Raw genomic sequence first — 12,197 nt, 5'->3', positions numbered from 1 at the left:
ATGAAATGTCAGAGCTTCTTAGATGTCGTTTCCGGTGAAATCTCCGTACTCCCAAATGTTCTTTCGTCCTTTCTTTGCGGCTGCCTCGGTGCTCTTGTAGTCCTTGACAATCGTTTGGAGACGTGGCTCACGACGTTCATCGGCGAGTGCGAGTCCCTCTTCGATGAGCGCTTTTCCGATGTCGATCTTCTTGTTTCCACTGTCAAAGTAGACCTGAAATTTGGAATTTTTGGTGAGAACTAACAAAACTTTATACTTACAGTGACATAATCGGAGGTTCCAACCTTGTACTCTGCGTTGACGAACACTGAAGATTGTCCGAACAAATAGTGAGCAAAGGCTTGCAAAGTGAGCTCCAGGTAGTCCTCATTCGGCAGTTTCACAAGCGCCAAGTTGTATTCCTTGACACCGGCTGGCTGCGAACCGAATCCAGCTGGAATTTGAGCGAGTTTCGCCGCCTCGACACTCTCGCGATTTCCGTAGTCGATGTAGAGAATCTCGGCTTGTCCGGCACGAACACTCTCAACCTTCGCACGATACCATTGTCCATCCTGTGAGAACTTGGCGACACACAAGTCACCACGTTTCGGTGTGTAAGACCCGGCGAGTGGCGGATGCTCGGCGATGGCTTGTCTCATCTCGGTAGTCATCTTCTCAATCTTCGCTCCATCCTCAATATTCTGAGCGGAGAATCGAAGAGCTCCTGGAGCGATATCAGTGACGGCGACTTGGCGGAAGTTCTGCTTGCGCTCTGATGTATCCGCTTGCTGTACTTCAACTTCCTCCTGTTGTTGCTCTTCGGTGTAGTTCGCCCAGATGTTCTTCTTCGCCTTCTTAGCTCTATTCTCAGCAGCCAACAAAGCATTATAGTGTCCGGAGCGCTCAGCGGTGAAGTGAAGGGAAGCGAGTCCAGCCTCGACGAGAGCCTCGCTCAAGTTGATTGCTCTGGAGGTGTTTCCGTCTGGAGACACAAACAAGTAACCAACAAAGTTTCCATTCTTATCGGTGCTCTCCACCTCCAATTGGACCTCATGCTGGAGCACAAGTTTTCGAGTGAATGCAGCGGCCTCATCGGCGAATGGCTCGGCGGCTCCCATGGTGACACCTCCTGGTCCGACACGAGCTCCCTTTGGACAGTTGATACCTCCGAGGAGAAGGGTGATGAGGACGGTCTCCTTTGGGATGTAGATACGGAGACGGGATCCGCCGGAGAGGAATTCGACGACTCCTTCGGCTCTGGAAGGTTAATTTTTGAATAAATTTTTAAAATTATTGAATTTATCGCTCCTACCTTCCTCCCTTCTGGAAATATGGCAAGAACTGCTTAGCCTTGGCGAGGTCTCCAGTAATCTCCTGGATTCTCAACGTATCCTTCTTCTCGGCAGTCTTATCAGCGAACAATCCCTTCTTTCCCTTCTCAGCGTTAGCCTCGGCAGCCAAAAGAGTGTCGTATTCGCACGCTCTGTTCTCATCATCAGCACGATGACGGACGACCTTGCTCAGTCCTCTGCTCACGAGTCCTTCGGCGATATTGAGGTCTCCGATCTTGATAGTGGCGCACGTCTTCTCTGGGAAGGTGTCGGATTTCGGTTGAACGTAGTCGATTTGCACTTGAACCTTCTTGCCGAGAATTCTCTTTCGGAGGAATTCACGAGCTTGGAACATGAATGGCACATCGTAGAGTGGACGGAATTGACGGCCTACTGAAGGTTGCTTATCGTCTCCTGTCTCTCTTGGAAGTCTGATTGAGGAGAGATGGAGTTTCAACTCGCTTCCATCCTCCTTTTGCACTACAACTGCGTCGGAAAGGATAACCTCGGTGACTTTAGCGGTGAAAGCCTTGCGATCTCCAGAGTAGGCGCTAGAAGTTGGCTGATAGCTCTTCCACAAGCGGAGTCTCTTCTCCTTTGCCTGCTTTTCAGCGTCACGAAGCTTCTGTGCTCCTCCTGTGGCCAATCCGATGCTCCAGTCGACACACTTAGCGTATCCCTCGCGGAGAAGCGACTCGGCGATGTTTCCCTTTGGATGAACAATAGATCCGACAAAGTTTTGGTTCGATGTCGACTCCAAAATGATCTGCACGTCACGCTGAAGAAGTCTCGACTCGACGAAGAACTTGGCCTCCTCTGAGAATGGCTCCGCGCGGGAATCTGGTGCTGTGGGGTTCTTGGTGGATGGGGCGCGAACACCGGAGAGTTGGAGAGTGATGTACTCGAAATTTGGCAGAAGGAACGCACGAACAGTGGACCCGTCACGAACCATCTCAATAACTGCGTCAACGGGCTTCTGGGCGTATTTGTCGACGAGCTCGCGTGGATTATCGATAGCCCATCTGATATCGCGAATGGTTCCGGCGTTGGAGCTCCATTTTCCGCGTCCCGCGCTTTTTGCTTGCTCTTGAAGCTCGAGAAGCTCTGTGGTGTATTCACTGAAAGAGTTGAATGTTTTAAACTGGAATTTTAAGCGCAAAAATTGCATTTTCTAAGCGAAAAAGCCCACTCACTCAGTGATTTTTCCTTGACGAACTTCTAGAAGACCCTCCGAAACCATTTCTTTGGTGACATTCTCCGCATCAGCGGGACTCGTTCCACCCAAATACAGACGTCCATGATCGCGTCCGGAACTCGCTGTGAAATCCCGAACGAATGTGACAAACTGCCCGACAATCTTCTTTCTCAAGTGCTCTCTCGACTCCCACGCGTACGGCTCGTCTGGAGTGGCGCTGCTCGAATCGGTTGGACGGCGGCCGAGTCGCGGTGCCGACACGTTGCTCAGATATACAGTCCACTCTGGTGGTGGTCCGTTTTGTGGCTGTCCTTGAAGAATGACGGCGTCGCCGGAGAGCACGGATTTGACGAGTCCACGACGAACCGGGGACGTTGTCGAGGAGGCTGGTGGTGGAACAGTTGGCGAGCCGGTGTCAGTCATTTTTTGCTGCTTAAATAACCCTGAAAGAAGCAAAATTGAAAGTGTAAAAGTGAAAATACAAGAAAAATCCAAAAATTCCGAAAAACAAAGGCCTAAAAACCGATTTTTCCCACTAAAAACCGCATAAACCGGTCAAAAATCGATTAAAAATCCGTCGACCACAATTAAACGACTACATTTCCGAAGAAAAATGACGAAAATTCATGCGAGAACGAGTGCGGAAACCGGGTGTACTCCTCGCTGTTCACAAAATGCATGGAGACTCGCTTACCGTATCCGAACTACAAGGTCTCGAAACGATCTGTCTGCGCCCTCCGCGAAACGCGTGCTCTCTCGCCACTTTTTCAGCGCAGATTTGGATTGTGCTGGATTTTCGCGGTTTTCAGACGGTTTTTTGGCGGAAAAGAAGAAAAAGTGGTGTAAAACAGAGTAATTACAATGATATGTCTAGAAAATTGCTAAAAATTCGTTACTTTTATAAGAAAAAGGGGTTTTTTAATTGTAAAAATGCGTAAAACAAAAAAACCAAGAACTAGTGTCAAATTTTACGGTTTCTAGGTGAAATTTGATCTGAAAATGTGTTGTAGCAACTATTTTCCAGCGTCGGGGAGTAGAAGCCTGAAAAAATGAGTTTGGGACCGATTTTACAGTTTTTTCGTTATTTTTTTTATTGAAAAAACTTAAAACCTGAAGGTTTTTTGCATTTTTTTATTAGAAAGTTAGTAAAAACATCTAAAATCGAGCTCTTTATTTTAAAAGTTTTCTTTTAAAAACTGTTTTCGAGCGGTGTGAAGTGGAAATCTGGAAAAAAAGAGTTTGGGACCGATTTTTGAGTTTTTTCCTGTTTTTGGTGAAAAAAAAAAACATTAAACCTGATGGTTTTTTCGCATTTTTTCAGTATAAAATAGTTGTAAAACTCTAAAATCTTATTTTTGGACTGTTTTTCATGTTTTTTATCAAAACTTTGGAAAAATCGTCGTTCTGAGTGTATTGGCACCTTATTTTGCATAGTTTTCTATCAATTTGCTGTCCAAAATCCTCGAAAAATGCTCCAAATCACCTGAAAACCTGTAAATTCTGAAATCCACGTTTCCCCCGTAATTCCTACCTGAACCGTAGGCGCCAGCACGTGGTCTCGCCACGATTTCCCTCATTCGTCTCGCACCCTCCGCACTTCACACACTCACTCGCCTCCCATGGTGGCGCGCCAAAAATTGATAAAAATCGCAATTTGACAAGTGAAAAAATCACTTTTTTGCGGGATTTTCGTGACTTTTTCAGGTAGAAATTTAGCCACATTAAATGTCGAAGTTAACCGTGTCGGTCGAATCGCTCGAGGACGGCGAAATTGCATCGGAGCAGTGAGTTTTGTCTGGAAAACTATAATTTTCTTTTTTTTCTTCTATTTTTTTCTATTTTTGCAGTGAACGAACGCCAGAAGAAGCGGAATTAAACGACGAGATTATTATAGATCGAATTATAGAGAATGAGGTTTAAAAATGGATTTTTAGGGAAAATTTTGGAAAAATTTCAAAAAAAATTTCTTTCAAATTTAAATTTCGCAAAAAAACCTTAGCAGAACGAGTCGGCACAACGAATCCAGAGTCCAGAACCAGCGCAACGACGGCGTTCGAATAGAAATGGTCTTAAAATCTAATTTTCTGGCTTAAAAACCAAAATTTTCAAATTCAGAGCGTCGAAATGTGCAGCGCCAGCGGAATTACGCATCCGCGTCGCAGCTACACAATATCGGCACGTCATGGCATCAAAATGGTCAGTTTTTCCATGAAAAATGGCGAAAATTCAAAATTTTCGTTGAAAAATTCATTTTCCATCTGAAAACTTCGCAAAACTAAATGGTAGAATACACACGCTGCAACGGTCGTTATTTTATAGTGTGTGGTGTGTGAAAATCGATAATTTTATGAATTTTCAGCTGGTTTTTCTCGATTTTTATCGATTTTTTCGTTGCAGGAAGTGGCGGACACAATGGACAACGCCCACTGAGACCGCCGCCATCGGAATCGGTCATTTTTGGAATGCCACCACCGTCGATACCGCCTTTGGTGAGTTTTAGTGCCGAAAATCGAAAATTTCGGTGAAAAGTATGGATTTTAAGCAGAAAATCGAGTTTTTAAGTGTAAAAATTGCGAAAAATCAAGTTTCTGATGGAAAAATATGGATTTTTAGCAGCAAATTGAGGTTTTCCGAATTAAAAATGTATAAAAATCGGGTTTCTGACCAAAAAGCTGCTTAAAAGTACATTTTTAACCGAATTCACCATTTTCCCGTTTCCATTTCCCGTTTTCCATAAAAAAGTTAATTTTCCATCTGAAAAAGACTCGAAAACACCAATTTTGCGTCGTAAAATTGTAATTTTCAGCCAAAAACTGCATAGAAATCCCCAAAAGTTCACATTTTAGGCAAAAAACTCAAAATTTCAGCCAAAAATCTCATTTCCAACCTAGAACTCGCATTTTCAGCCAAAAAATCACATGTCTCGCTCAAAAATACCTATTTTCAGCCTAAAAATCACATTTTGAGCTCAAAAACCCACATTTTCCGCCCGAAAAATCGCATTTTCAGCTCAAAATTGCATTTTCAGCCTAAAAATCACATTTTCAGCCGATTTTCACCCGTTTTCTCCTTAAAACTCCATTTTTTTCAGATCCCACCAAACCAAGACATCGCCCGTCTCCAAAACCTCGTCCATCACTCTCGCGACTTTCGAAATTCCTATCCGCCAGGCATTCGTCTACCCACATTTCACTATTTTCCCGATCCGCCGCCTCCACTGATGTCCGTTTCGATTCAACGTCCCCTGATGCATCCGCAACAACGTCAGATTCAGAATCCTGGGATTCAGAATCCTCAGTATCATCAGAATCCACCGGCGTCGTTCGATAACTACGATGAGGTCAGCATGGAAATGGGCTCTCCCGATGAGCCACAGCCAGAAAATGATCCATTCGCGAGGCCGCCCATTCAGATACCACTGGAAGCGGTGACGTCGATTTCGGCTCAAAATCCAACGATTTTGGCTCCAAATTCGACTCAAAATGCTCCAAATTCATCAATTTTGCCCCAAAATCCACCGATTTTGGCTCAAAATTCATCAATTTTGGCTCCAGAATCCTCCACGACGTCGGCTCCAGAAACCGAAGAATCCCTGCGTCAATACCTTCTCTCACAACTCGGATCCAAACGAACTGCCGAGGAGAAGCCACAGAAGTCGGCGAAGCGGTCGCGTCGCGGTTCCAAGAGTCAGAAGAATCAAGAAGTGGAGAACGTCTTCGAGAATACGACACCCATCGAACCGAAACCGCCGACACCGAAAATTGCGGTGAAAATCGGGAAAATCGCTGAAAAACCATCGATTTTGGCTCAGAATTCGACTCAAAACGGTCCAAATTTATCAATTTCCACACAAATCGCTCCAAAACCATCGATTTTCGCCTCGAAATCGTCGAGTGTCTCACCGGTGGCTCCAAATTTCTCGTTTTTCACACAAAATCCGCAAAAAACGACATCGAATAACCCGTTTTTGGCACAAAAACCGGTTTCAACTGGTCCGTTTTCTGCTGGAAATTCTCAAAGCTCCGCTGAAAACCGTCAAAATCCATCACCGATGACTTTAGGAGCTTCTATAGCGGCTACATGGCCTCCAAATGCTCCAATTTTTGGTCAAAATTTGGCTCAAAATGCTCCAAAAGCTTCAGAAGCTCCAATTTCGGCTCAAAATGCTCCGAAAGCGGCTCCAGTGACTCCAGTGGCAACAAATTCATCGATTCCTCCAAATCCATCAATTTTGGATCAAAATCTTTCGATTTTGACTCAAAATGCTCCAATTTTGGTTGAAAATGCCTCTAAAGTGACTCCAGTCGTTCAAAATGCTCCAGAAGTTCCATCTTTGGCTCAAAATGCTCCAAATTCTGCTCAAAATGCTCCAATTTTGGTTGAAAATGCCTCTAAAGTGACTCCAGTCGTTCAAAATGCTCCAGAAGTTCCATCTTTGGCTCAAAATGCTCCAAATTCTGCTCAAAATGCTCCAAATTCAGCTCAAAATGCTCCAAATTCAGCTCAAAATGCTCCTAACGCGGCTCCAGTGGCTACACTGTCTCCAAATCCATCAATTTCTGCTGAAAATGCTCCAACAGCTCCAGTAGCACCTCAAGCTGGTCCAGTGGCTCAAAATGCTCCAGTTTCGGTTGAAAATCCATCAATTTCGACTCCAGCTACGCCAATCGCTTCAAATCCATCAATTTTGGCTCAAAATACCCCAATTTTGGCTCAAAATGCTCCGATTTTGGCTCAAAATGCTCCAGAATCCCCTCAACTTACCAAAGAAGAAAGAAAAGCCGAATTAGAGCGCCGCCGCGACGAGTTGTCTGCCAGAACCGCCCAACATATGCAGAAATTGACGGAAGCCAAGAAATCCGATCAACTCGCCTCGTCGATGGCCGCTAGAGCTGCTGAATTAGCGAAACAAGCGGAAGAAATGTGTCAAGTGGCGAAAGAAATGAGACTGAAATCGATGGAAGAAGCCAAGTCTGTAAAAGAACAACTGGCGAAAGATTCGACGGAAAAGGCGAAGATTCAGAAGGAGTTGGAGGATATGGTCCTTTCAGAATTCGATGATATTGGACTCGATGAGTACGTTTTCAAGACGAAAATCGGGGTTTTTGAGTCGAAAATCAGAGGTTTTAGCACGATATTTGGCCCAAAAAGCTGAAAAAATCTGATTTCAGACTGAAAATGTGAATTTTTGAGATGAAAATAGGGATTTTTGAGCAAAAAATGAGGATTTTTTGGGTTGAAAATGTGATTTTGGGCCTAATTTTAGCGCATAATTGACATTTTAAGCCCCAAAAAAAGGACGTTTTCAGCCAAAAAATCACATTTTTCGACCAAATATCCCAATTTTGAGCCGAAAAAGTTACATTTTCAGCTCAAAAATTCACATTTTTTCCACAAATTTTCAAATTTTCAGTCAAAAACTCAAATTTTGCAGTTTCCCGGTGATCTTCTTCTCCACCATAAAACACGATCCGAGTCGTGGTGCTCCGTTGGAAAAAGAGCCGAAAGAGGAGTTGGACGCAACAATTGTTGAAAACAGAGCTCCGATGACTCCAGTGGCTCAAAATGCTTCAAATCCATCGATTTTGGCTCAAAATCCACCGATTTCCGCTCAGAATTCAACTCAAAATGCTCAAAATCATGCGATTTTGGTCCAAAATCCACTGATTTCTGCTCAAAATGCACTAATTTCGGCACAAAATGCTCAAAATCAATCGATTTTTACCCAATATCCGGCTCCAGAAGTCATTTCTGAGAATTCCGCGAGAATCGGTGCGGCTGGTGATGTGATTTCAGATGAAATGGAGCACGAGGAGGAGGATCTTGATGGAGTTGAATACGAAGAAGAAGAAGACGTGGAGAATGACGTCTTCGAGCCGGAGGGGGCGGAGTCACAGATTCAGAATGATGTGAATGGAGTGCAAGAGAATGGTGGGTTTGTTGATCGTAGACATCCGGACACACAGACAGAATTTGGGGATTTTTGAGCGAAAAATGCTCAAATTTGATGGAAATTGGACATCTGGACATCAGGATTGACAGACAGACATACAGACTGAAATATCTGAAATTTGATTCGATATCAGACATCTGGAATTCCAGATTGACAGACAGACAGACATCGGAAGACAAATTGTGTCATTTTTATGTCTTGCAGACCTAAAAATTGCAGAATTTGGGGCTTTTTTGAGCGAGAAAAGCTCAAAATTGATGGGAAATTGGACATCCGGACACACTGGACACACAGACAGACATTTTTCACTTTTTTTGAGTGAAAACAGCTCAAATTTGATGGAAATCTAGTTCTGGACATCGGTATTGACAGACAGATAGACAAGAAATATCATTTTTTGATGGTTTTGGACTAAAAATGGCTGATTTTCGGGATTTTCAGACTCAAATATCTGAAATTTGACTCGAAATCAGACAGTTGGAGACACGGACACATAGACAGACAAGAAATTGCATTTTCTGATGATTTTTGACTGAAAAATGACAGATTTTCTGGATTTTTGGACATCCGGACACACAGATTTCCTCGTTTTCCAGGTCGCCACGATAACGTCGTCACTGCTGAAAAAGAGGACGACGAGCAATCGTTGGAAGGAGAAGATGAATACGAAGAGGAACCGATGACGTCACAGATTCAGAAGGCTCCAGAAGCCGTCGCCGTGGCGTCAGCCACGTCTTCACCGAAAAAGTCGACGTTGGAACAGTTGCTTCGTGCCAGGCTGTTGAATAAAAGAGCCGAGTGAGTAGGAGATTCTGAATCTCCATATGAGATTCTGAACTGACGTGACGGATTCTGATTCCTTTTTTGGAGTTTTTTTAAATTAAAAATTCCAATTTTTCCTTGATTTTTGACCTAGAAAAGCTGAAAATCATGATTTTCGACCTTAAAAAAGCTGAAAATCATCATTTTTCATTCAAAAATCCCCATTTTTCTATGTTTTCGACCTGAAAAACGCTGAAAATCGCTTCATTTCGATCCGTTTTGAATTCTGAAAACACGGATTCTGAATCTTCCTCCAGAATCTCCCTAGAATCCCAACTCTGTCTCCATGAGATTCTGAATCCTTTTTTTGGAGTTTTTTCGCTTCATTTCGGCCCGTTTTGATTCAAACTTTTGAGAACTCTTAAAAACACGGATTCTGAATCTTCTCACGCCTCCAGAATCCTCTTCTTTCCAGAATAACACCCGACTCGTCCACAAGAAGTCCCGAGAATACGTCTCCATCGTCGTCTTCCTCACAGTCGGATCGTGTTGAGGAGTGTCGAAATGTCCTTCACAAAATGTGCAAATTTGAGCTCAATGGAAAGTGCGAACGACCACGTGATTGCACATTGTCAGTACATAGGCTCCGCCCACTTTTTTTGCAGTTTTCAGTCAGAAATTCGCATTTTTCCTTGATTTTCATTTTAAAAAAGCTGAAAATCATGATTTTTTAGTCAAAAATTCGCATTTTTCCATGTTTTCGATCTAGAAAAGCTGAAAATCATGATTTTTCTCTCAAAAATTTCCATTGGCTCCGCCCCCTTTTTGTTGTTGCAATTTTGCCGCATGGTTTCATTTTTAGCGATTTCTAGCAGAAATGAGATCTCAAAAGTGTTTTTTCAAGTTTTTAATCCAAAAATCGCTTTTTTTCCCAAGTTTTCGACCTTGAGTACCTAGAGAGGCTCCGCCCCCTTTTTGTTGTTGCAATTTTGCCGCATGGTTTCACTTTTGAGCCGTTTTTGAACAAAAACTTGAGTTTTCGCTGTAAATCGGGTTTCTCAATAGAGCGTTCTAGCATTTTTCAAGTTTTTTGAGTTTTTAATCCAAAAATTCCCATTTTTCCAAGTTTTCGACCTAAAAAAGCTGAAAATCTTGATTTTTCAGTCAAAAAATTTCAATGTTTTCAGCCTCCACCTGCACAACATCAACGACAAGAAGCAACAGACGCAACTGCTCGAAGGACTCTTCCGAGAGATTTTCCAATACAAAGAGGCTGATATAGGTTTTCCCATTAACAAGACTCTGAAATTCCTCCCCTTTTCGAGAAGCCACGCCCCCTTTTCTAGGCCATGCCCCTTTTCTAAGCCACGCCCCCATCTCAATTCTGACATTTTCGAGAAGCAGCGACTCTCTTTTTTGTGAGAAGCCACGCTACTTTCTAGGCCACGCCCCCTTTCTTAGGCCACGCTTTCTTTCTAGGCCACGCCCTCGTTTTAGGCCACGCCCCTTTCTTAAGCCACACCCTCATCTCAATTTTTACGTTTTCAAGAAGCGGCTGCTCTCATCTTTCGACAAGCCACGCCCCTTTTCCTTAGCCACGCCCCTTCTTCCATAGCCACTCCCTCCAGCCCAATTCTAGCGTTTTTCTGACTCTGAAATCCTCTTCTTTCGAGAAGTCACGCCCCTTTTCTAGGCCACGCCTCCTCCCGCCCCTAATCCTAACATTTTCCAGAAGCGGCGATCACACAAACGATGCATTTCCTTCCGGAATTCCGTGAATTCGAGAAGCTAATGGATCAATTCTTCAAAGTGGTCATCCACAAGACGCCCGACTACAAGAATCGCCTCTTCACATTCTTCGCTCATCGGAGATAAATTGGGGAAAAGAAGAAAATTACAGAATTACAGACAAAAGCACACATGTATATGTATAGAAACGCCTAGAATCGCCTAGAAACCACAATGTTTTCAATTGAATCATTCTCTCTTTATTTTCTTTTCTAAATGCCTCCCCCCCCATTACCTCAAAAATTCGACTTTTTTTCTTTTACCCATCGCCCCGCCCCCTATCATTACCATCATTTTTATGCCTCTTTCCCGGACACAGTGTCATATCATTCTTCCATTATTCGTTTCGTTTTCCTTCACTTGTCGTCATCGCCATCATCCATCCACCGGTTTGCGCATCGCATCGCATCGAGACGTCCGAGTTGTTTTCCAGTGAGAAGAAGAATAAAGTTTTATAATTGATCCAGTTGAAAATCGTTGGAAGATGGGGGTTAGTGGACATCTGGATTGGTAGAGATCGCATCTGGAAGTCCGGACACACACACAGACAGACATTATATTGTTCTAAAAAGGGCGGGATTAGACATTTCGATGGAGTACATTTTATTCGAGAGTCTAGGAACAATGAACATGTGAAAGATGAGCTCATTTGTGATTTAGGGACAAAATAAGGGCGGTACTTAAAAAAACAGACAAACTGAAAACAGTTTTTAAACAAAGCATAAGATAATTGTGGAGGGGAGGGGGGGGGGGGCTTAACACAATTTTTATAACATGAATGGAAGGGGCGGAGTCAGAAGAAGGACTTAAAAAGAGAGAAATTTCAGAGAAGAAAAGGGAGAATTCCAGAAAAAATAGAAAAATTCAGTGAAAAGAACTAGAATTCCAGAAAAAATTCAGTGAAAAGAACTAGAATTCCAGAAAAAATTCAGTGAAAAGAACTAGAATTCCAGAAAAAATTCAGTGAAAAGAACTAGAATTCCAGAAAAAATTCAGTGAAAAGAACTAGAATTCCAGAAAAATTCAGTGAAAAGAACTAGAATTCCAGAAAAAATTCAGTGAAAAGAACTAGAATTCCAGAAAAAATGGAAAAATTTCAGAGAAGAAAAGGGAGAATTCCAGAAAAAATAGAAAAATTCAGTGAAAAAACAGAAAATGAGAGGAGCAGCAGGAGAATTTCCTTCTCGTC

General features: G+C 43.0%; 2 protein-coding genes across 2 annotated transcripts; one reads left to right on the top strand and one right to left on the bottom strand.

Annotated features, from left to right (window-relative positions):
- Nucleotides 1-1,707, top strand: GCK72_003811 (uncharacterized protein; the record flags this gene model as incomplete). The annotated part of the gene is made up of 3 exons (XM_053724259.1): nt 1-232; nt 871-1,243; nt 1,347-1,707. The coding sequence occupies 3 exons, from the start codon at nt 1-3 to the stop codon at nt 1,705-1,707; spliced, it is 966 nt and encodes a 321-aa protein (XP_053588453.1).
- GCK72_003810 (uncharacterized protein) lies at nt 19-2,928 on the bottom strand (the record flags this gene model as incomplete). Its single annotated transcript, XM_003099109.2, has 4 exons — nt 19-213; nt 261-1,236; nt 1,292-2,428; nt 2,504-2,928. The coding sequence occupies 4 exons, from the start codon at nt 2,926-2,928 to the stop codon at nt 19-21; spliced, it is 2,733 nt and encodes a 910-aa protein (XP_003099157.2).
- Between the last annotated feature and the right edge of the window lie 9,269 nt (nt 2,929-12,197).

Source organism: Caenorhabditis remanei, chromosome II (genome assembly GCF_010183535.1).
Source record: "Caenorhabditis remanei strain PX506 chromosome II, whole genome shotgun sequence".
NCBI lineage: Eukaryota > Metazoa > Nematoda > Chromadorea > Rhabditida > Rhabditidae > Caenorhabditis > Caenorhabditis remanei.
Note: the sequence above shows the minus strand (reverse complement) of the source record. Positions and strands in the feature narration are given on the sequence as shown.